Source organism: Symphalangus syndactylus, chromosome X (assembly GCF_028878055.3).
Source record: "Symphalangus syndactylus isolate Jambi chromosome X, NHGRI_mSymSyn1-v2.1_pri, whole genome shotgun sequence".
NCBI classification, from domain to species: Eukaryota; Metazoa; Chordata; class Mammalia; order Primates; family Hylobatidae; genus Symphalangus; species Symphalangus syndactylus.
The window spans coordinates 24,194,192-24,217,810 of NC_072447.2; the positions used below are offsets into that span (position 1 = coordinate 24,194,192).

Here is a 23,619-nt window from a genome sequence, read left to right on the forward strand (position 1 = left end):
AAGGGGGCTGAACGTGGGGAGTCTGCGCACATCATGTAGGTCGCGCCTGCTCTGGGACTGCGCCATCTGTGAGCGCCGCCTGCACGCGCTCTTCCCTCCTCCATTCTGTTTGCAGCCACATCCGCGTCTATTTGCCCCCACTGGACTCGGGCACACCCAACACTTACTGCTCCAAGGCTCTGGAGTTCCAAGTGCCGCTGGTGTTTAATGAAGTGTTCAGAATCCCTGTGCATTCCAGTGCATTGACACTGAAGTCACTTCAGTTATACGTGTGTTCAGTGACTCCGCAGCTGCAGGAAGAACTGCTGGTATGGTGCCAGGCGCTCCACCCGCCCCCGTCCTCCTTCCTTCCTTTGTGTTTCAGTCAGCCGGTCTTTTGTTTGTGTTTCTTTCTTTCCCTTCTTTCTCTTGTACTCTTTTGTGATAATTTCTTAGTTTTTGTCTGTCTTTGCCTTTTGGCCTGCCTCTCTCTCTTCTTCTGCCTCTGTCTCTGGTTCCCTCCCTCCTTTCCCCTTTGCCATCCTCCCTTTCTCCCGCGGTGGGTTGCTTGGACGTTGTGATCTTCTTAAGTGTTTCTGTAGCTGGAAATACAAACAAGGATGATCCAACCAGTGATCTTGTCAAGCACCTTGTCATCTAGATGTGTCCTCTCTACTAGTACTCACAAACCCTGTGGGATGCCTTTGCGTCAGCCCCATCTTCAGTCCAGGGAACAAAGTAGGGTTGACAGATTCAGCAAACAGAAATACAAGACAGTCAGCTAAATTCGAATTTCAAATAAATTATGGATGTTCTTTAAAGTGTAAGTATTTCCCATGCGGTGTTTAAGACTCACAGGGCAACCCTGTGGTGTTTATTTGAAGTGCAGATTCACCTGGGCGCCCTGCACGTTACCTGGCAACCCCGGGGCGAGGCCTCAGGAGAATCCGCAGTTTGTCCTCAGTATCCCAGCCATCCAGGGCCCATGCCAGGGTTGGAAGCCAGGGTGGATTCCTTCCATGGCCAGAGTGTTCTCTCTTGGTTCTGTCCCCTCAGCGGCACAATTAGGGCATGTAGAGTTCAGCAGTCGTTTCTTATTTCAGAAATTCCCGAGCGACTCTGCCTCATCAGGGCAGTAGAGCTGTGAGCCTGGCCCAGCACTCCAGGTTGCCCATTCTTTTGCCCTGTCTGTTCCCTTCCCAGCACTTTCCGATTGGGCGGAACAGGCGACCAGGGAGCCACCCATTAGACTCCTATGCAGTTGCTTTCATTGTGCTGCAGTCCTTTAAGTAGAAATGAAATCTTTTATGTCTTGTTTGGTTAAGATTGAAGGGTAGGCTGGGCACAGTGGCTCAAGCCTGTAATCCCAGCACTTTGGGAGGCCAAGGCGGGTGGATCACCTGAGCTCAGGAGTTTGAGACCAGCCTGGCCAACATAGCGAAACCCCGTCTCTACTAAAAATACAAAAATTAGCCGGGTGTGGTGGCACACACTTGTAATCCCAGCTACTCGGGAGGCTGAGGCGAGGGAATCTCTTGAACCAGGGAGGTGGAGGTTGCAGTGAGCTGAGATCGCACCACTGCACTCCAGCCTGGGCAACGGAGCAAGACTCTGTGACACACACACACACACACACACACACACACACACACACAAAGATTGAAGAGTGAACTGGATTTTTTTGAGATAGGGTCTCACTCTGTTGCCCAGGCTGGAATGCAGTGGTATGATTTTGGCTCACCACAGCCTTCTGAGTAGCTGGGACCACAGTTGTACATCATCATGCCCAGCTGATTTTTAAATTTTTTGTAGAAGCCTTTAAAATATCTAGTTCAGGCAGGGCAGGTGGCTCATGCCTGTGATGCCAGGATTTTGGGAAGCCAAGGTGGGAGGATTGCTTGAGCCCAGGAGTTTGAAACCAGCCTGGGCAACAGAGCAAGACTCTGACTCTAGTCATTACAGCGAAGTCATTCAGTGCCTGTTCTGGCATTTCTTTAATACCCCTGCAGGGCATTGCTCAGATTAACCTGGCTGACTATGACAGTTTGAGTGAGATGCAGCTGCGCTGGCATTCCGTCCAGGTGTTCACCAGCTCTGAGCCGTCGAGGACGCGGGAGCCTGGGTGTGCAGGAGAGAGCTCCACCCGGGATCCTGCACACACCATCTCCATCTCCGGCAAGACGGTACTTGGCCCTGCTCTAAGGAGCTGATCACTGCTACCTTCGTGACCCTGAGACTGGCTTTATCTTGGGGAAGTCATTTCTCAGAGGTGTCTTTGTAGACGTAACTCAGTATAGTGGGGTAAAGGAGTAGAGTTTCCATATGGCCGTTGCATGAGAATGTTTTTTAATGCAAATGTGTTCATGGTCATGGGTGGTACACTGGCTACTTTTAAATATGAGCCCTCAGAGCTACAGGAAAAGGCCACATGAATGCCTCCACCACAGACCTAGGTAGGGTGAGTTTCTTCTCACGGAAGGGCAGCAGAGTGGCCTCCTACCTGTGCCGTGTGGACACCTGCCATGTGTGCAGCGTCTGCTGGCCTGAGCTGTCCTCACGCACCCCCTCCTCCTGCAGGATGCGGTGACGGTGCTCCTGGCCAGAACCACGGCACAGCTGCAGGCGGTGGAGAGGGAACTGGCCGAGGAGCGGGCCAAGCTGGAGTACACGGAGGAGGAGGTCCTGGAGATGGAGCGCAAGGAGGAGCAGGCCGAGGCCGTGTCCGAGCGGTAAGGGCTAGTCAGCGGGCAGGCTCCGGCTCATGCCCTCCCTGGAAAGGAGCATGGGTGCCCTGTGGTCAGAAGGCTCGTGAAAACTGTTGGGGGGGAGCACATTTTCTCTGGGGAGACAGCCAGCGTGCCAGGCAGCGTGGCTCACTCTGAGGTGCACTTGCTTTCCTCAGCCATGCCTCCGTAGAAGGTGCTGGGCAATCCTTAGGCACCACTGCCCAGAAGTCGATTCTGGTGGGAATTGAGTGTTGGCCTGGATGAGGGCAGCTGCCCGAGCTCTCTCTCCTGACTCTCAACGTGTGCTTTTCATCCTTTGTTTCTGTCTGTCCTGGAGTTTCTTGTGGAGAGCAGGGCTGTTGAAGCACTGCCCTCTCCCAGGATTGGATACAGTAAGGTCCCTTGAAGTTGGTGGATTTTTTTTCTTTTTTAACACCTTTATTGAGATATAATCTACCTCCTATGCAGTTCACCCATTTTAAAGTGCACAGTTAGGTGGTTTTTAGGACTGAACGGCATTTTATTTTCATCACACACTCTCTGCCTGTCCCTAGCCAAATGTGCTCCCAGGTTCCCCTCTGATTCCCTCCAACTACAAATCTGCCCTCTGTGTCTATGGACTTGCCGGTCTGGACACTTCTTACAAATGGGGTCATGCGGCATCCCTTTCTGCTTCACCTGAAGCAGCCTATTGGTGAATCCTTGGCCCCGTGGAGACCTGCATGCGATAGATGAATGATTCCGGTGAATGGGCGCCCCTGGTGTCCTGGCTTGTGTTCATCGTCTCTGGAGGTGCTGTACATATTGCTGTACTTCCACATTTTTCCATAAAGTGCACCATCTTTCCACGGCTTCCTGCTGCTTCCCAGTGGCTTTCCCTGAGTTTAGTTTACAGAGGAATTTATTTTGGGGAGCGATAGTGCATGCAGAGGGGAAGGTGTTGTGTTCAGGGATGGACAGGAGTTGGGAGGGGTTTGGGGCTGAGTGGTGCAGTTTTCTGGGATCTTCAGTGGCTGCCATTGGTGACAGAGAAAGCCCCTCTTAAGGACAATCCTTCAAGAGCCATCTTCCCTGGAAAACAGAAGCGCCCTTTTACTTTATGAGAGACGCAACAGTCTTCAATCATTGGAAAGAAATAGGTTTTATTGCATTACCTCTACTACTGTGCTGTAAGAGTAGCATGAAATACATCCCGTTTGGTGACCATTTGGGCTTCTGCAATGTCCGCCTTCAGGAGTTGGCAAGCGGACTCGGTGGATAGTGGCTGTAGCAACTGCACCCAGACCAGCCCTCCGTACCCAGAGCCCTGTTGCATGGGTATCGACTCCATCCTGGGCCACCCATTTGCTGCTCAGGCAGGGCCTTACAGGCCCGAGAAATTTCAGCCCTCACCTCTTAAGGTAAGTAGAATATAGGGGATTTTCTGGAGCCCTTCACCCCCAATATTTTGCCATGCGTACCAGGTATACCGCCCTGGAAGGAGAGGCTGTGTGCCCCCAAATTCTTCGTGGGAAGTGTGAGGGGATGGGGGAAGATGCACCAAAGGCAAGCAGAGCCGGGGCTCCTAGGGAGGAGAGCCACGTGGCTGACCTGCACGCACACACAGTGGCCCGGGTGTTGTGGTATAAAGTGGACACTGCTGTTGGATTTGAGGGTCACAGCTAAGGCTGGGTTTACTGTGAGCTGAGGAAAAGAAGTGAATGGCCTGAGATCTGTAAAGGGCTTGAATAGGCACAGTTGATCCATTCCCACCTTCAGGGACAAACGAGGCTCCGGAGGGGTCGTGAGTCACACAGGTTTTGGACAGTTGTAGTTCCTCTTCCCCTTTTGTGAAATGTAGAATAGTGCTGTCCTTTTGCCCCTTCTGCTCATCTGCTCCTAGCTGTACTGCCACCCTGTCTTTAGGGGAGAAGTCTCATGTTTACAGCGCCTGTGAGGTCAGGGAGGGCACTGTCAATGCTGTTTTGAAACTTTGTTTCCCCACTGTTCAGCTCACAAAAGTATTTTATCACCCTCACGCCTCTGCCCCCACCCAGAAGCACAAAGTGAAATCTGTCCCCGGCAGCTTCCCAAGCTGTGACCCACAGCAGGTTCCTAGTTGTTCTTTTGGACCAGGCTGCTGGTCATGGCCCTTGTCCAACTTTCTGAGATCTCAAAAAGCAGCAGCCCAAGCCAGGGCGAGTGGCCATGGGAGGGTTATTTAGTGTTTCCCCTTCCCTCAACTTTTAGTTTTGAAAAAGTGAAATCTGCAGTAAAGTTGCTAGAATAATGCAACAAATACCTGTACACCTCACCTGGATCCCACAGTTGTTAGTTCTTCACCGCATTTGCATTCTCCCTTTCTGTGTGGGCATCACAGATACAACAAAGTTAGTGTAGTGGGTGAGTAGGAAAAAAAAAACAAACCACAAACTCCCACCCTCGAGAGGGAGGTGCCAAAGGAGACACTGCTATCATATGTTCATGCCACAGAGAGCAAGGGGGCTTCTGGAGAATGCAGTGGCAGGGAAGCGGGCAAACACTTGTAGACAGGTTTGCAGTTTTAGAAAGGGTTCACATTTAGAAATGTAAATTTATATTTACATTTTACAAACGTCAGGATGATAAAAGGGTGCAACTGCTATGGAAAACATTATGGTAGTTCTTCAAAGCATTAAAAATAGAACCACCATAGGATCCCACAGTCCCGCTTCTGGGTATATCTGGGTGTATATCCAGAAGAATTGAAAGGATCTTGAAGAAATATGTGCACACCCATGTTCATAGCAGCAGCATTATTCACAGTAGCCAAAAGGTGGAAGCAACTAAAGTGTCCATCGTGGATGAGTGGATAAAGAAAACGTGGTCTATCCATGCAATAGAATATTATTCAACCTTAAAATGGAAGGAAATTCTGTCACGCTGCAACATGGATGAGCTTTGAGGACTCATGCTGAGTGAATAAGCTAGTGTGAATATTTATTTGGTCCTCAACTCTTTGAGTTGCATGTTTCCTGGCATACAACTCCTAAGATCCTTAGAATCTGAAAAAAAAAAAAAAAAAAAAAAACTTTTTTTTTTTTTTTGATACGGAGTCTCGCTCTGTCGCTCAGGCTGGAGTGCAGTGGCGCGATCTCGGCTCACTGCAAGCTCCGCCTCCAGGGTTCACGCCATTCTCCTGCCTCAGCCTGAAAAAAATCTTTATATGCTAATGAGTTACTGGTGGCTGGCTAAGAGAATAGAAAAGCACAAAAAGACAAATACCATCTTGAGGTTCCTGGAGTAGTCGAATTCACAGGGGCAGAAAGTAGAATGGTGGCTGCCAGGAGCTGGGATGGGGTGCGGGGATGTGTTACAGAACGGAGCTGGGGTCCGTTCGCCCAGTGCAGTAAAATCAGGTGTCTGCACAAAGGTGTTTGGCACGGGTAGAAAGGGGGCATTTATTTGCGGGCGCCAAGCAAGGAGATTTGGGCAGCTCACACTTAAGACTCAGCCTCCCCATGCCTTGCAGGGAAGGGTTTTTAAAGGCAGAGGTAAATTTCAGGAAAGCAGAAGTCACAGGCAAAATGCTAAACCAATCCATGGAGGTTACACATTGCTTTTGGCCTAGAAGGGTAGGATATCTTAATGTGGGGGCTTACAGGATGTAGATGGATTCAAAGATTTTCTGATTGCAATTGGTTCAGGAGGCAAAGCTTTGTCTAAAAATTTGGGGTCAGCAGAAAAGATAGTTAGCTCTGACTTGTAGGTGTGACTCCCTCCAGACCTCTCAGGAAGAGATTCAGAATAAGGAGCAAGGGGCAGAGTGCAGTTCTCAGCTCCCCCTTATCTGAGGTCTGTGCCAGCGGGTCCCTTTGGCGGGGGTCTGGGTTTCTGAAAGACTATCAGGGACATATGTTAAGATGTCTTTGGTTTCTTTTTTCTTTTCTTTTTTTTTTTTTTTGAGATGGAGTCTCACTCTGTCACCCAGGCTGCAGTGCAGTGGTGCGATCTCAGCTCACTGCAACCTCTGCCTCTCGGGTTCAAGCAATTCTCATGGCTCAGCCTCCCAAGTAGCTGGGATTACAGGCGCACACCACCATGCCCGGCTGAATTTTTTTTTTTTTTTTTAGTAGGGGCGGGGTTTCATTACGTTGGCCAGGCTGGTCTCGAACTCCTGGCCCCACGTGATCCACCTGCCTTGGCCTCCCAAAGTGCTGGGATTACGGGCGTGAGCCACCGTGCCTGACCAAGATGTCTTTAGTTTCTCTAGGGAACCAAACATCTCCAGACTCTAACTTCCTTGGCTATTGTTTTAGGCTACTATTACCTTCTTGCTTATCAAGTTACTTACTTACATCTCAGGGATAGCGAGGTACCTGGAATTTCTCTTGAAAGAAATGGATTTTCCTTTATTTCCATGCTCGGGAGGTCTGCAGGCCCCTAAAACGGGGTCTCTGCTCTATCTCATGAGTGGGAATGGGGAGTTGTTGTTTAGTGGAGAGGACAGAGTTTCAGATTTACAAGGTAAAGAAGTTCTGGAGATCTGTTGCACATCGATGTGAGTAGATGCCACTGAACTGTGCCTGTACAAATGGTTAATATGGTAAATTTTGTTGTGTGTTTTTTTCCCCACAATATTTTAAAAAACAGGGCCCTGAAGGGCCTCACTGAGAAGGCAGTGTTTGAGTAGAGGTCGTCAAGGAAGGGAGCTCAGAGCTTTGTGCAGAAGCATGGTCAGGTGTGGGAGCAGCCGGCGTGTGTTGTGGGGTGGTGCTGAGGATGAAGGGAATGAAGTGGCCAGATCGTGCAGGGCCCACTCAGGACCCTGCCTTTTCTCTGAGGGCATGAGAAGCTGCTGGGTGTTGAGCCCAGTGGCAACATGATCTGACTGAAGCTTTTTTGTTAGTGTTTTCTAAAATTTATTGAGTTGAAGTTCACATAAAGGGAAGCATTTTAAAGTGTATGCATCAGTGGTACTTGGTCCACAGTGTTGCTCAGCCGCCACCTCTATCTAGTTTCATGATGTTTCAGTCACCCCAGAGTAAAACCTGTCCCCATTGAGCAGTCACTCCCATTCCCCCTCTCCCCTAGCCACCTGCAGCCACCAAAATCTTTCTAGCTGTGTGGTTTTACCTCTTCCGGGTGTTTCCAGAAGTGGAGTCATATACTATGTGGCCTTTGGCGCATGGCTTCTTTAACTCAGCACGATATTTTCAAGGTTTATTTACATTTTAGCGTGTATAAACACTCCATTGGTTTTTATGGCTGAATGCTATTCCCTTGTGTGGATAAGACCACATTTTGTTGATCCATTGATCCGTCAATGGACATTTGGGGTGTTTCCACCTTTGGCCAGTTTTCCTGGGATGTCCCTGGTTGCTGTGTTGAGAATAGATCGAAGGGCAGAGAGGTGTGGAATTGGGAAGACTGGTGAGGCAACTGCTGCACTCATCCAGGCATGAGATAGTGGCGACTCAGGTGAAAGGTTGCTGACAAGCGCTCAAAACCCACTTGATCTTGAACACAGAGCCAGCAGGGATCGCTCTTGGACCAGATATGGGGTGTGCCCTAACGTTCTTTGCATGAACAAATGGAAAGTTGAGATCCCTGTGAGAGGAGGGGCCGGGGTGGGGTTGGGAGGATATCAGCCTTTCCATTGTGGACGTGCCACATGTGAAACGCCAGCTAAACCCCAAGTGGAGAAGTGAAAGACATGCTTGTTCCCATAAGTTTCTTGCTCACATTATGAAAGAAGCCATGGTCATGAGCGAACCACTCCCTAGGTTGATAAGGAAACCAACACGGAAGATCTCTTCCCGGAAGAAGCAGCCAGCCTCCTGAAGGAGCGGCCCAGCCGCCGGGCCCGAGGGTCACCTTTTGTTCGGAGTGGCACGATTGTCCGTTCCCAGACCTTCTCGCCTGGAGCACGAAGCCAGTATGTTTGCAGAGTAAGTTGGAATTCCTTTGTCACTTTGTCTGGAATGTTTTGTCTTCCGTCCCCTTTGTGATTTTTTTTTTTCTGCTGTTCATACTTAAAGGCATATGTATTCGCACCAATAATACCAATCCATGAACTATGAACTTTATAGGTATGCGGTGATGACATCGGTGTTGTGATCTCCCCGCATGCCCTACCATGCTCTCTGATTCTGGATTTGCTCAGGATTCAAATTCATCCCTTCCCCTAGTTTTCAGTGTTGTGTATGTACTGACCTGTGGGCAGGAAGCAGGGCAAATCATTTCTACCTCAGCCTAAGGAACAAGTGGAAGCAGGGGCTCTCTTGAATGGGTTGAGCTGGAGGAGCCAGGAACCTGAGTGGCTTGGAGCCCTGTGGGGCAGCCAGATTTCTGGGCCAGAGGGTGGATGGTTCTGGCAAAGGGGCAGTGGGTTCTCACTCACCCACATGTAAATTCCCAACCTGCGGATGAGTGGGAGGTGCTCAGCGGTTCTCAGCCATGGCTGTGCCTTTCAGTCAAATCACGCCGGGGGACTCAACAGATCCTGGTACCCACATAGCACCCCAGAGATTTGCCATTGGTCACAGGTAAGGCCTGGGCATCCGAACTTCCGGAAGCATCCAGATGGTTCTAGCATGTCACACAAGGCTGAGAACCCCAAGGTGGGTGGAGGGAAGACTTGAGCCAGTGTGGTCAATGAAGGTAGGACAAAGTGATAGTGCCAGAATGGACTTGTACAGAAAGGGCTTTTAAGGATGATGGCTCATGACACAGTGACCTGGAGGGGCCATCTGGTTGAGAACCGTGACCCTTCCTGCACCTCTGAATTGGGGCTGTTGAAGAAGGCATCCGCCCTGGAGGTGCTTGCTCCATGAGGGCAGAGCCAAGGCAGATCTTCAGAGAGGGAAGGGCCTCAGACCCTCAAAGGAGATGTGGCAGACACTGTGGGAGGGGGCCTAGCTGGCCAAAACGGCCTCTCAGCCATGTTGGTGAGACCCGCCGCTGTTGTCCCATTGTTCTGAAGTGTCCCTGCTGGCAGCTGCCCCGGGTGGCGCCGGGTCCAGTCCGGGCCCTCCCACCCGTCACACTTCAGCCCCGTGGAGGCTGATGCTCAAGCGCTTGGCTGGACGTTCTAGATGGAAGGCCACGCTCACCGCCCTCCTTGTTCCAGGCTCCTGCCGAGCCACCAGCGTGTCGGCTGGCGGGGCTGCTTATTGAGGTGGGGAGGGTGCAAGCAGATAGTGCTTTGCTTACTCAGAGGAAAAGCTCTGTGTGCCTGTGTAACAGCTGCACTTACTGGCGATGCTTCTGGATGCTTCGCTGTTCTGTATGTTTGTATGAACGCCGTGCAGGTATGCTGCCAGGCCGCTGCACTTCCTGAGTAGGTTTACTGGCGTGAAAAATAAGGCCACGAAGGCAGGGATGTTGGATTTCACACAGATTCACACTGATCCTGAGGTGAGACCCTGCCACCAAATGAAAGCTATAATGACTTGGCTCCCATAAAAATGACATTCTTTACTTTCCTGTTGAAAAGCACACCCTGTCCTTTGACGGGCACAGCTGCAGTTGGCAATGTGGGCGTGTCCTACTACTACCAGGAGTGAGTCTCTCTTCTGGAAGTCACTTTCCCCAGCTATTGCCAAAGCCACAAATACAGCCCATGAGAAAGACTGAGGAAAAGTGAACCGTGCTGAGGGCGGCACTAGCTTTCACGGGGGCTGTACAGGGCACGAAACCGCCTTGGTATCGATCACACGGAGATTTTGTTGGCTCAGTTAGCCTGGAAACTGGGGGAGGGTTTTGTTTGCTTTGTTTTTGTTTTGTTTTGTTTTTTTCATTTTAGCAGAAACTCTTGTTTAAATCGAAACCCAAAGACCTGCTACAAGCACCAATAATCATAAGTGCACTCGAGGACCTGTGAAGAGGACGAAAATAATCCATTCTGAGACTCTGAGTACACACACAGAATGAACTGTGCATTGCTGAGAAATTGTTTCTGAACATCATTCTTTTTGGTGCAGCTTTATCGTAGTGACAGTGACAGTTCAACGCTGCCCCGGAAGTCCCCCTTTGTCCGAAATACTTTGGAAAGACGAACCCTTCGCTACAAGCAGGTATGTGCCCTGTAAACAAATATGGAATCTGTGCTTGCCCTGCGAGTGATTTTTACAAGCCTTAAAAAGGTAATATTTAAGGTCATGTAAATGAAAAGGTAGTATTTCTATTTCTTGTTTACTTAACAGATGTAATGTCATAATGTTGCTAATATTTCTTAAGATGGTATCATGATTTCAGATAATCTGTCATCTTTACATTCTTCAGTATAATAAATAACCATTTTTATATAATAGACTCTTTTCTCTTTTTGACAGGAGAGTATATATAATTTAGAAAAGTTGAGTGTTTCAACATATTGCTTTTCTGGGCAGGGATCGTTTGAATACGTGTGTGTGTGTGTGTGTGTGTGTGTGTGTGCGCGCACGTGCAGAGAGGAAGAGAGACAGACACACAAAAAACCCCCAATTTCCATGTGGCAGTTGTGCTCCAACACATAGAAGAATGGCTGCTGACTGGGAAGAATAAGAAAGTTTATAATTTGGGCCGGGTGCGGTGGCTCACGCCTATAATCCCAACACTTTGGGAGGCTGAGGTGGGCGGATCACCTGAGGTCAGGAGTTCGAGACCAGCCTGTCCAAAATGGTGAAACCCCGTCTCTACTAAGATTATGAAAATTAGCCAGACATGGCAGCATGTGCCTGTAATCTCAGCTACTCAGAAGGCTGAGGCAGGAGAATTGCGTGAACCCGGGAGGCAGAGGTTGTAGTGACACTCAAAATGTCCACAGACATTGCCAGCTGTCCTCCAGGGGGCCAGATTCTCCTGGTTGAGAACCACGAAGCTCTGCTGGGAATTCAGCAGTGCTTTTAAAGAATTTATATTTGTTAAGTTACAACCCATATTTGCGTTTAAATTCTGTGTATGTGCAAAATAGTGTTGTGTGTGTAAAAAGCATACCGTGACTCAGGCCACTGACCCATGGTGATTGGCGAATGGATTTGTGGTTTTGCTGCGGTGACTGCTGTCTCAGGGTTCTGTTTCCCATTGGATGGGAAGTACTGCTCTCAGTTCCGCAGACAAGAGTCTTTTCCCCGTCAGGGTTTTCCTCAGCATAGGTATGTTTGCTTACTTGAGGCTTATATGGGGAGGGAAGCTTTGGACAGCTTGCACGTGTGTGTCTGCGTGTTTGCATGGGAGTGTGTATGCTTTTTTTTAAACAACAAGCACTCGTGGTTTATAACATACTTTCTTTCCCCTTGTACAGTGGATCATTAAGATTTTTCCATGTCCATATATTTTTTTCAACTTGTTACAATGGCTACATTTTATACTGGCCTTGTAATTTATTTAATGTTTCCTGCTGTTATAGACTTACTTTTTTTTTCTGTCATAAACCTTAATTGGACCACTTTTGCATGTCAACAGTTATGCCTTTCAGATGCAAGTTTGCTGTAGACATATATATATTCTCAAATGGCCCTTCAGAAAGATTGTTCCCATTTTTGATCCTGCCGGCCCCATATAAGAGCATCTGTTGCTGCACACTTCTGCCAATACATAGGTCATCATTAAAGAAAAACAATTTGCTGTTACTAACCTTGATACTGAACTAGAGATTTACATTCCTCTTGCCCACATCTGTGTTTTTTAACCTTGGGCGTGCTTAGAGAAATACGTGTGCCTGACCTGTCTCCTGTTAATTGTGGAAGAACCTTCTAGAAGGCCTGAGTGAGGGGTCACAGCTGGCGTCTCTTGCAGTCATGCAGGTCTTCCCTGGCTGAGCTCATGGCCCGCACCTCCCTGGACTTGGAGCTGGATCTCCAGGCGTCCAGAACACGGCAGAGGCAGCTGAATGAGGAGCTCTGCGCCCTCCGTGAGCTGCGGCAGCGGTTGGAGGACGCCCAGCTCCGCGGCCAGACTGACCTCCCACCCTGGGTGCTTCGGGACGAGCGGCTCCGTGGCCTGCTGCGGGAGGCCGAGCGGCAGGTGGGGTCCCCTGTGGCCAGCTCCCACCTGCACCTCACTGCTCCCTGCTCCAGGCTCTGAAGGGAGCCTCCCAGACACGGAGGTGGTCCCTGAAGTGCCCCACCACTGGGCTCTTGGAGCCCCTTCTCCCTCTGTGGGCTGCGAGGGTGGCGTCTGTGTGGCTCCTGCGTGCATCTGGAGGCTGCGGGTGCTGGAGGAGGGGTCATGGGCTCTCCCCACCTTGTCGGGGGAACATTCTGGGTCCCCAGTCGCCAGGCCTGACTCCAGCCACCCCTGGCCTCTGTCTCCTGGGAGGAATTCCTTGGGGGGAGTGTGGGTGAGGTGGGCCTTACTCCCTCCTGGGTCACCACTCACTGACTGTGGTTGGTTTTTCTGGGCTCCAGGGCTGGCAGTGAACTTACTCATTCTTCCTTAAAAAAATCAATAAAATTATCTTGTTGGTCCAATGTTGTTGTTCCAGACAAGACAGACCAAACTTGAGTACCGTCATGAGCAGGCAGCTGAGAAGATGCTGAAGAAGGCCTCCAAGGAGATCTACCAGCTGCGTGGGCAGAGCCACAAAGAGCCCATCCAAGTGCAGACCTTTAGGTATGGCGGAGGCGTGGCAAGGCCGGCCCCTCGGCCCTGCTTCCTCCTTACTGTTGTGCCTTTCGCGTGGTAAAAAGTACAGTGAGTCTGTTTTTGTTTTTCTTTTGAGACAGAGTCTCACTCTGTCACCCAGGCTGGAGTGCAGTGGTGCAATCTCGGCTCACTGCACCCTCTGCCCCCTGGGCCGAAGCAAGTCTCATGCCTCAACCTCCTGAGTAACTGGGATTACAGATGTGCACTATCATGCCCGGCTAATTTTTAAATTTTAGTAGGCTGGGTTTTGCCATGTTGCCCAGGCTGATCTCAAACTCCTGACCTCAAATGATCCACCTGCCTCAGCCTCCCAAAGTGCTGAGATTACAGGCATGAGCCCCTGCGTCTGGCCCCGTGAGTCTTTAAAACCCATGGGAAGTTGAGAACAAAACAGGAATCCACTGCAGCCAGTAGTGTATTTTCATGTTTTTATCCTCATCTTTTTTCCTACAGTTTTTTTTTTCATGCCACTTCTAATCATAATGTGGGTTCAGTTTTGCATTTAGCATTTTTTAAATTAAAATACTCCATGTTGCTATATAATCTGCTATCTTGTTTGACTGTGATGTCTCATCTAATAGTTAACCACTCTATTTTATAACATGCTGCTCGTCTTCAAATGTTTGCTATTGTAAATAATAGTATGTATTTTATATATACACATACATATATGTCCCCCCACCCTCAGAGAGGGTCTCTCTCTGGCAGCCAGGCTGGAGTGTGGTGGCTCAGTCATGGCTCATTACAGCTTTGACCTCCCAGGCTCAAGTGATCCTCCCACCTCACCCTCCCAAGTAGCTGGGACTGTAGGCACGTGCCACCATGCCCTGCTCATTTTTGTAGAGATGGGGTCTCACTGTGTTGCCCAGGCTGATCTCGAACTCCTGAGCTCAAGCGATCCACCTGCCTCAGCTGCCCAAAGTTCTGGGATTACAGGCATGAGTCACTGCACCCGACCACCTTTGCTTTTTCAATTAACTTTTGATTAAGGCAAAATGTATCTGCAGGAAAGCTGCATGTCATACACACATGGTCTAGTGAACTGTTCCAAACTTGTCCTAAGAATCGATCATTGTAGGTGCCCCCAGATCCCACACTGGAGTAACCACCACCTTGAATTCTAATAGTATAGATTGGTTTTGTCTGTTTTTGTTTTTTGCTGAGGGGATCTTTTGTGTCTGTAAAAAAATTAAGTTGAAATTCACCTAACATAAAATGACCCATTTTAAAGTGAACAGTTCAGCCTTTGGCACATTCACAATGTTGCACAACCACCCCCTCTGTCTAGTTCCAGAACGTTTTACCACCCTAAAAGTAAACCCTATACCCATTAAGCAGTCACTCCCCGTTCTCCCTCCCCTAGCTCTGTCTCTAGGGATGTGCCTTTCTGCCTGTTTCATAGCAATGGGATCATATCTTACGTGGACTTTTGTGTCTGGCTTCTTTCCCGCAGCCGAGGGTTTTCAGGGTTCATCCATGTCGTAGCCTATGTGTCAGTGTGTCCTTCCTTGTTAAGGGTGAATAAAATGTGTCTGACTTTTAGCCCTAATTTTTGTATACATTTAATATTCACATAGTTTTTACTTTTTCATTCATTTGTTAATACAACAGGTATTTCCTGAGCACCTAATATACACCAGGCACTGTTCTAGGCACTGGAGATGAAGAAACCCCTGCCCTTAGGGTTCTTCATAGTTCACATTTGGAGACTCTATACAAGCACATGTGTTGTTGGGGACTTAAATTCAGTTTGTCGTATGAATAAGAAAAGCCATGATTGATATGAGAGCCACCAGCTTTCTGTGTCTTCATATCAGCTTCTGACCTGTAATTCTCTCCGGTCCCAGGGAGAAGATAGCATTCTTCACAAGGCCAAGGATCAACATACCTCCTCTCCCAGCCGACGATGTCTGATGGAGTGCATTGTGCACATGAAGTATTTATCCGCCTGTTTTATTTTCATGAAGTTCTTAGACTAGCTGAATTTGTCTTTAAAATATTTGTGCAAAGCTATTAATATACACATTTTGTAAAAAAAAAAAAAAACACGTATATCTATACATATATATTTTATAATAGTGACGGCAACAGGGCTTGGTTTTTCCTTGTTGTGAAATCGACATCTCTGAAGACAGGTTATTTTATAAAAGATCAACTATCATGTTAAGAATGTACAGTTTTTATGCTGTTTTATTTGACTTAAAGGCTGGAAGACAGAAACGAAGTGAGTTCAGGCAAATTCACTGTATTGTAATTTATTTATAGTACTTTTTTTTCCTTGAAGGAAAATACTGACTTTAAGATGTATTTTAAGACTGAAATTTTGTTCTTTAGTACTTTTCATGCAATGGAACGGAACTTGGGGCTGGTTTTGTTTTTGACACCTGAAATGCGAACACTATGTGCTAAATTTGTCACCATATCATATGTGCATTTACCATGTATATTGTACACATTCACTCCCTTGATGTCATGTCAAAGTGTCCCCTGCAGTGGTTGAGGCGTGACTCGGAAGCATGTGTATGTTGCAGAGGTCAGTCTCCGGCGTGGGCTGCACGCCAGCCGCTCATTTCTGTGTTGTCTTCGGATGCATCTTTCTGTGCTCAGCGTGAGTCTGAAGCAGGCGCCAGAGCCTCTGGTGTATGGGGCTTCAGCCTGCTTGCTTGTGGTGGCTGTCTGTGGGGCTTCAGCCTGACTGTCCGTGGTGGCTGTCCGTGGTGGCTGTCCGTGCTGCCCGCCTCCCCCCACCCTGCCCTGTGCGACTGTAACAGACCCGGGGGGGGGGGGTGGAGGAACTCCTGCCACGCCACTGTGTCATGAAGGAAAGTGAAAGGGAACGAGGAAGTAGCAACGCCCATGCTCGTTGACTCCATGGGTGAATATAGCAGTTAGGACATACACACCATCACCTTTGAAGGTGCTTGTAACTAGAACTACCCAGCGAGTCGTCCAGAGGAGAGGATCAGGTTTGAGTCAGGAGGCTCCCTGTACTGGAGTCGACCCACTATTCCTCAAGAAATCTTAGAACTAGCTTGTGAGGAAAAACATTTTTTAATGTAATAAAAATATGCCATTATTCTTTGAAATGCCAAATGATATAAATATTTTGCCTATTACATATTTATTGTAGATGAAATGCACCCTTCTCGATGAGGCCTCGATTTGAGTCAATGGGGTGGGCCACGGGGAATGTCAGAGGAACCAGAACCCACTTCCCTTGGAGATACCCCTTTGAATCAGGCCTCCCTCTTCTCATCAGTCTGTAGCTTCCCCCCTTGTATAACCTGCTTTCCTTTTTACATTTATTAAAAGTGGATTTTGTAAAAGCATTTCATTGACACGCGACCTATCACGGACAATGGAATTCGTCAGTGGTGGTAAGACTGAAATCCTGATGCTTTTCACACTTCTTGTCTCTTGCTATGTATTTCTGCCTCTAGCCTTGCATGTTCTGCCTTTTTTTTTTTTCTTTTCGGCCAATTCCTTTTTATATGTGCCCACAACAGAGGTGGGGAGACACGGAGCACCCTGGGTCCTTCCCAGTGCTGCTGGGCAGGCCCTGTCTCCAGGCCCCAGCTGTTGAAACTTTGAAGGGCAACAAACAACCATCCACACTGCCAGACCCTAGGCTGTTCAGGGGGGCAGCTCATTTCCACCTCGGCCCCGGGACACCCAGCCTGTGCCCCACAAGGATCTCTCTAAATGGGAGGGATTGAGGCTACTTTTCTGCCAACCCCTATTAAGTAGTAATGTGGGGAAACCCACTGTGTCAGTGCAGGAAGCCCTAGACAAATGTTTTCAAATAAATTTCACTGCCCAGCCTGCAAGATTTCCATTTGAAGTACTTCCTTTCCAACCTGACACCCAAAGGGATTTTTTTTTTTTTTTTTTTTTTGAGACAGGGTCCTGCTTTGTTGCCCAGGCTGGAGTGCAGTGACGTGATCATAGCTCACTGCAGCCTCAACCTCCTGGGCTCAAGTGACCCTCCTGCCTCAGCCTCCCAAAGTTCTGAGATTATAGGCATGAGCCATTGTGATTTTTTTCTTAGAGTCAAGGTCTTGCTCTGTTGCCCAGGCTGATCTTGGACTTGTGAGCCACCATGCCTGGCTGGGTTTTTTAAAAATAGAATCTCACTGATAGCCCGCAAGAAACATGCAGCGCCTGCTTCCGAATCAGTCCGAGGAGCCCTCGTGTTTGCCACCTTTCCTTTGAACCTCCCCCTGCCTCCCTGCCTGTGTCCACTTTTGCCGCTTAATGCAGCCATGACAAGGAAAGAAATGACAAAGGCAGGCCAGAGAGCTGGGCAGTTCTCTGCAGATGGAGATGCAGGCAGTGGAGGTGCCCCGAGCAGGCAGAAGGACACCAAGTGCCCTATGTTGCTTGTCATTCATGACGTGGTCTTGGAGCTTCTGACTAGTTCAGACTGCCACGCCAACCCCAGAAAATACCCCACATGCCAGAAAAGTGAAGTCCTATGAGCTGAAGGGGTGTTTCCATCTATGTTTCAATCTGTCCATCTACCAGGCCTCGCGATAAAAACAACGAACAAAAAAACGCTGCCAGGTTTTAGGAGCAGTTCTGGTCTCAAAACCATCAGGATCCTGCCACCAGGGTTCTTTTGAAATAGTGCCACATGTAAAAGGGAATTTGGCTTTCACTTCATCTAATCACTGAATTGTCAGGCTTTGATTGATAATTGTAGAAATAAGTAGCCTTCTGTTGTGGGAATAAGTTATAATCAGTATTCATCTCTTTGTTTATTTGTCACTGTTTTCTCTCTAATTGTGTCATTTGTACTGTTTGAAAAATATTTCTTCTATAAAATTAAACTAACCTGCCTTAAGAACAGAGTGGAAATGTGTGGTTTTATGGAGAAAGAATGTTTAATTATGGAAGCTTAAATATATAAAAATGTGTGTTTTTAAGCATAAAAATAGAGGTATAACATCAGAGAAAATAGTAAGCTGAACGCAGCCCTCACCCAGCTTCAACAGGATCATTCCTGGCTGCCCTCTCCTCTACCCTCCAGCCCACCTCCTCCTCTTAGAATTTGAAGCAAAGCCCATATAGCGTATCGTTTCATCTTTAAATATTTCAATATGTATTGCTAAAAGAGAAAAGCATAATAACCTTATCACATCTTAGCATTTAATAATTCCTTACTGTTACTAAATATCCAAGGCTTTCTCTTCCAGTTATCTCGTGTCATTCTTTCTCTAACTCTTTGAACAGAATCTAAACATGATCCACTTACTGGGATTTTTTTTGTCTGTGTTTTTCTTTTTTGGTAATAGCTTTTCTTGATATATCATTCACATGCCATACAATTCACCCATTTAATATGTATAATTCAGTGGTTTTAGTATATTCAGAGTCGTGCAAATATCACAATTTTTAGAACGTTTTCATCACCCCCCAAAAAAGCCTTCAAACTCATTAGCAGTTGCTCCCCAATCCTCTGAGACCCCAGCAGCCACTAATCTCTGTCTCTACACATTTGCCCGTTCTGAACATTTCATATCAATGACATAATATGTGGCCTTTGTGTCCGGGTTCATTCACTTAGCATAGTGCTTTCAAGGCTCATCCGTGTTGTACTGTGTGTTGAGACTTCATTCTTTTTTATGGCTGAATCATCTTCTATTGCATGGACAGGCCACATTTTCTTCATTTATCAGTTGATGGACACTTTGCTTCTACTTTTTGGCCATTATGGGTAATGCTGCTATGGACTTTCACATTTAAGCTTTTCTGTGGATATATGTTTTCATTTCTCTTAGGTCTATACCTAAAAGTGGAATCACTGGGTTACATGGTTAACTCCATATTTAACTCTTTGAGGACTTGCCAAACTGTTTCCAAAGCAGCTGCGCCGTTTCCCATTCCTACCAGCAGTTGCTCCACATCCTGGCCAACACTTGTTACGTCCTTTTGCTTATAGCTGTCTTAGTGGGTGCCAAGTGGTATCTCATTGTAGTTATGTCTGGCTTTTTTTTTGAGATGGAGTCTTGCTCTGTTGCCCAGCCTGCAGTGCAGTGGCATGATCTCGACTCACTGCAGCCTCCGCCTCCCGGGTTCGAGTGATTCTCCTGCCTCAGCCTCTGGAGTAGATGGGATTACAGGTGTGTGCCACCATGCTCAGCTAATTTTTGTGTTTTTAGTAGAGACAGAGTTTCACCATGTTGGCCAGGCTGGTCTCGAACTCCTGACCTCAAATGATCTGCCTGCCTTGGCCTCCCAAAGTGCTGGGATTACAGGCGTGAGCCACCACGCCCCACAGTCAGGTTTTTATTCTTGTCTCTACCCTATTTTTTCCCCTCTCCTTACAGGTAACCAATGAAAAGAGATTACTGTTTTTCCTTGCATTGTTATTTTAAAATATAAGCAGGTATATAAACATGTAAGTGTGTACATACAAATGTAGTGCATATGCACACATGTACATATACACATGACTACACAAATACGAACACATCTGTATTTGTATTTTTCTCTCCTTGGGCAAATGGTAGCACAAAAACATACTTTTCTTCACCTAGCTTTTTTCACTTAAAAGTATATCCCAGCCAGTGGTGGTGGTGCACACCTGTAGTCCCAGCTACTTGGGAGGCTGAGGTGGGAGGATCCTTTGACACCAGCAGTTCAAGAGTAGCCTGGACAATGTAGTGAGACTGCATTTCTTTAAAAAAAGAAAAATAGATATATCCCAGAGACCACCGAAGTCTGTATTGGCTGCTATAACAATTTACCACAAGCTTGGTAGCTTAACAAAAATTTATTTCACGGTTCTCAAGGCCAAAAGTGCTAAATCAAGGTGTCACCAGGGCTACACTCTTCAAAGGCCCTAGCAAGAAACATGACTCCGGTCTTGGCCCCATGGTGACATCACCGTTCCCTCTGCGTTTCTCCCTGTCTTCTCTCTGTTAGAAGAACATCTGCCATTGGATTTAGGGCCTACCCGGTTAATCCAGGATGATCTCATCTCCAGGTCTTTAATTACCTCCGCAAAGACTCTGCAAATCAGGTCACGTTCCCAAGTTCCAGGTGGACATATCTTTAGGGCCACCATTCAATCCACTATGATCTGTCCTCTGCACCCCCCCTCCAAATTCACATCCAACCCACAAGCAAAATACATTCACCCCATCCCCATATCCCCCAAAGTGGTACGTATAAGTGTTCTTTTGATTTTACCTTTGCACACAACATTAGTGGATGTACCATAGTTTATTCAACCATCTTCTGGTTGTTTCTAGTCATACTATTAAAAATAATTTAACAGGCCGGGTGCGGTGGCTCATGCCTGTAACCCCAGCACTTTGGGAGGCCCAGGCGGGCAGATCATGAGATCAGGAGTTTGAGACCAGCCTGACAAACATGGTAAAACCCCATGTCTACTAAAAATACAAAAATTAGCTGGGCATGGTGGCGTGCACCTGTAATCCCAGCTACTCAGGATGCTGAGGCAGGAGAATCGCTTGAACGTGGGTGGTGGAGGTGGCAGTGAGCCGAGATCGTGCCATTGCACTCCAGCCTGGGCGACAGAGCGAGACTCTGTCTCAAAAAATAATAATTCAACAATGAAAGTCTTCAGACATCTTTTCACATTTTTGCCAGGGTTTCTTTTTTTATTTTATTGATAGAAACGGTATTGCCATGTTGCCCATGCTGGTCTCCAACTCCTGGTCTCAAGCTATCCTCCTGCCTCGATCTCCCAAAGTGTTGGGATTTCAGGTGTGAGCCACCCTTTGCCAGGGTTTTCGTGAGATACATCCCAAGAAGTGGGATCTCTGGGTCAACGGTAATGCATGTGGCATGTTGCTGGGTGTCGCTGCATTTTTCTCGCAGGGACTTTGCCATTTTGTATTCTCACCAGCGATGTACGAGACAGTTCCCTCACAACCTCAGCAATAGAATGGTGTCACATTTGTGAGTCTTTGCCAATTGCAGAGGTGAGAAAACATCTCAGCACAATCAAAATTTGTGCTTATGAGCAAAGCTGCTTTAATTATAGAGGCTTGTTGGTAAGTTTTAGTGTCAGTTAGGGCTAGCCCTCCTTCCTTCTTTCTCAGGGCTTTCCTGGATATTCTTGCTTATTTGTTCTTCCAAATGAATTTTATAATTACCTTGTCTAGCTCCAGGGAAAAATATTATGGAATCTACTGGAATTGCATTAAACTTACAAATTTGGGAGAACCGACATCTTTATGATGTTAAATCTGCTTATCCAAGAATGTATTTTCATTTGTCCAAGACTAACTTTGTGCCTTTCAGGAATGCTTTACAGTTTTACTCATACATATTTTGGATATTTCTTCATGGGTTTTTGTCTATTTTGTTTTCTGTCTTTGTCTGCATAAAGACAGAAAATAACAATAAGATAAATACACATACATGCAAGGCTATTTACCTTTATTCAGACTTTGGTGAAAAAACGTGTTTCCCCATTAAACAAGATGTTGAGGCCGAGTGCGGTGTCTCATGCCTGTATCCCAGCATTTTGAGAAGCTGAGGTGGGAGGACCGCTTGAGCCCAGGAGTTCAAGATCAGCATGGGCAACATAGCGAGACCCCGTTTCTACAAAAAAAAAATACAAAAAGTTAGCTGGGCATGGTGGCATGCACCTGTGGTCCCAGCTACACAGGAGACTGAGGTGGGAGAATTGCTTGAGCCCCAGAGGTCAAGGCTGCAGTGAGCCGTGTTCATGCCATTGCACTCCAGCCTGGGTGACAGTGAGACCCTGTCTTGAAGAAAAAAAGTGGCCGGGGCCGTGGCCCACACCTGTAATCCCAGTACTTTGGGAGGCCGAGGTGGGAAGATCACGAGGTCAGGAGTTCGAGACCAGCCTGGCCAACATAGTGAAACCCCATCTCTACTAAAAATTCAAAAATTAGCTGGGCATGGTGGCATGCGCCTGTAGTCCCAGCTACTCGGTAGGCTGAGGCAGAAGAATCACTTGAACCCGGTAGGTGGAGGTTACAGTGAGCCGAGATTGCACCACTGTACTCCAGCCTGGGCGACACAGTGAGAATCTGTCTCAAAAAACAAAAACGAAAAACACAGGTTGTGGCTTGTGGTTCTGACCGACTGGCTATACATTGGGGGTTCCCATGACCCCCTCCTCAAGTTCACTGACATGCTAGAGTGGTCCCACAACTCAGGGAAACATGTTTACCCGTTTTGTTATAAAGGATATTACCAAAGGTACAGATGTACAGCCTGATGGAAGCGATGTGGAAGGTATGGAAGGAGAGGCACGGAGCTTCCATGCCCTTCCCTAGGCACCACCGTGCAGGAACCTCCGTGTATTCAGCTATCTGGAAGCCCATGGAAAGCCCTGTCATTTTGTGTTTTTTTTTTTGTTGTTGTTGTTAAGGAATTTTTTTTTTATTATTATACTTTAAGTTCTAGGGTACATGTGCACCACGTGCAGGTTTGTTACATATGTATACATGTGCCATGTTGGTGTGCTGCACCCGTTAACTGGTCATTTACATTAGGTATATCTCCTAATGCTATCCCTCCCCTCCCCCCACCCCACGACAGGCCCCGGTGTGTGATGTTCCCCACCCTGTGTCCAAGTGTTCTCGTTGTTCAGTTCCCACCCATGAGTGAGAACATGTGGTGTTTGGTTTTTATGGAGGCTCCATTACATAGGCATGATTGATTACATCATTGACCACTGGTGATAAACTCAACCTTCAGCCCCTCTCCCCTCCCCAGAGGTCAAGGGGGTGGGGCTAAAAGTCCCAAATCTGTTATCTTGCCTTGGTCTTTCTGGTGACTGGTGGCCAGCCCCTATCCTGAGGCTACCTAGGGCCCCCAGCTACCATCATCTCATTCGCATACAAAAGACACTCATTACTCTGGATGTCTCAAAACAAACAAACAAAAAACCTTTTAGCCTGGGAATGGTGGCTCATACCTGTAATCCCAGCAGTTTGGAAGGCCAAGGCAGGTGGATCACCTGAGGTCAGGAGTTTGAGACCAGCCTGACCAACATGGTGAAACCCTGTCTCTATTAAAATACAAAAATGTAGCCGGGTGTGGTGGCGGGCGCCTGTAATCTCAGCTACCCGGGAGGCTGAGGCAGGAGAATCACTTGAACCCTGGAGGTGGAGGTTGCAGTGACCTGAAATCACGCCACTGCACTCCAGCTTGGGCAACAGAGTGAAACTCTGTCTCAAAAACAAACAAACAAACAAACAAAAGTCAAAAATAACTTTTAGCAGTGCTACCGTGGCCAAATTTTACTTGTTGCAGTTGCTGTAGCAGAAAGAAGAAGGCCTTTCCCTCCTGGCTACCTAACCATGACTTTCTCAAGGAG

General features: G+C 47.6%; 1 protein-coding gene across 1 annotated transcript in view; it reads left to right on the forward strand.

Moving 5' to 3' along the window:
* The window catches only part of WWC3 (WWC family member 3), a 129,713-nt gene extending 111,575 nt beyond the window's left edge, over nucleotides 1–18,138 (forward strand). Inside the window, exons 15-23 of the mRNA XM_055266990.2 lie at nucleotides 116–308; nucleotides 1,989–2,162; nucleotides 2,557–2,708; nucleotides 3,940–4,105; nucleotides 8,450–8,614; nucleotides 10,649–10,741; nucleotides 12,444–12,671; nucleotides 13,132–13,259; nucleotides 15,140–18,138. Of these exons, the coding sequence (XP_055122965.1) occupies nucleotides 116–308; nucleotides 1,989–2,162; nucleotides 2,557–2,708; nucleotides 3,940–4,105; nucleotides 8,450–8,614; nucleotides 10,649–10,741; nucleotides 12,444–12,671; nucleotides 13,132–13,259; nucleotides 15,140–15,206 (1,366 nt within the window). The 3' untranslated portion in view covers nucleotides 15,207–18,138. The remainder of the gene's footprint in view (nucleotides 1–115; nucleotides 309–1,988; nucleotides 2,163–2,556; nucleotides 2,709–3,939; nucleotides 4,106–8,449; nucleotides 8,615–10,648; nucleotides 10,742–12,443; nucleotides 12,672–13,131; nucleotides 13,260–15,139) is intronic.
* The last annotated feature ends 5,481 nt before the right edge of the window (nucleotides 18,139–23,619 follow it).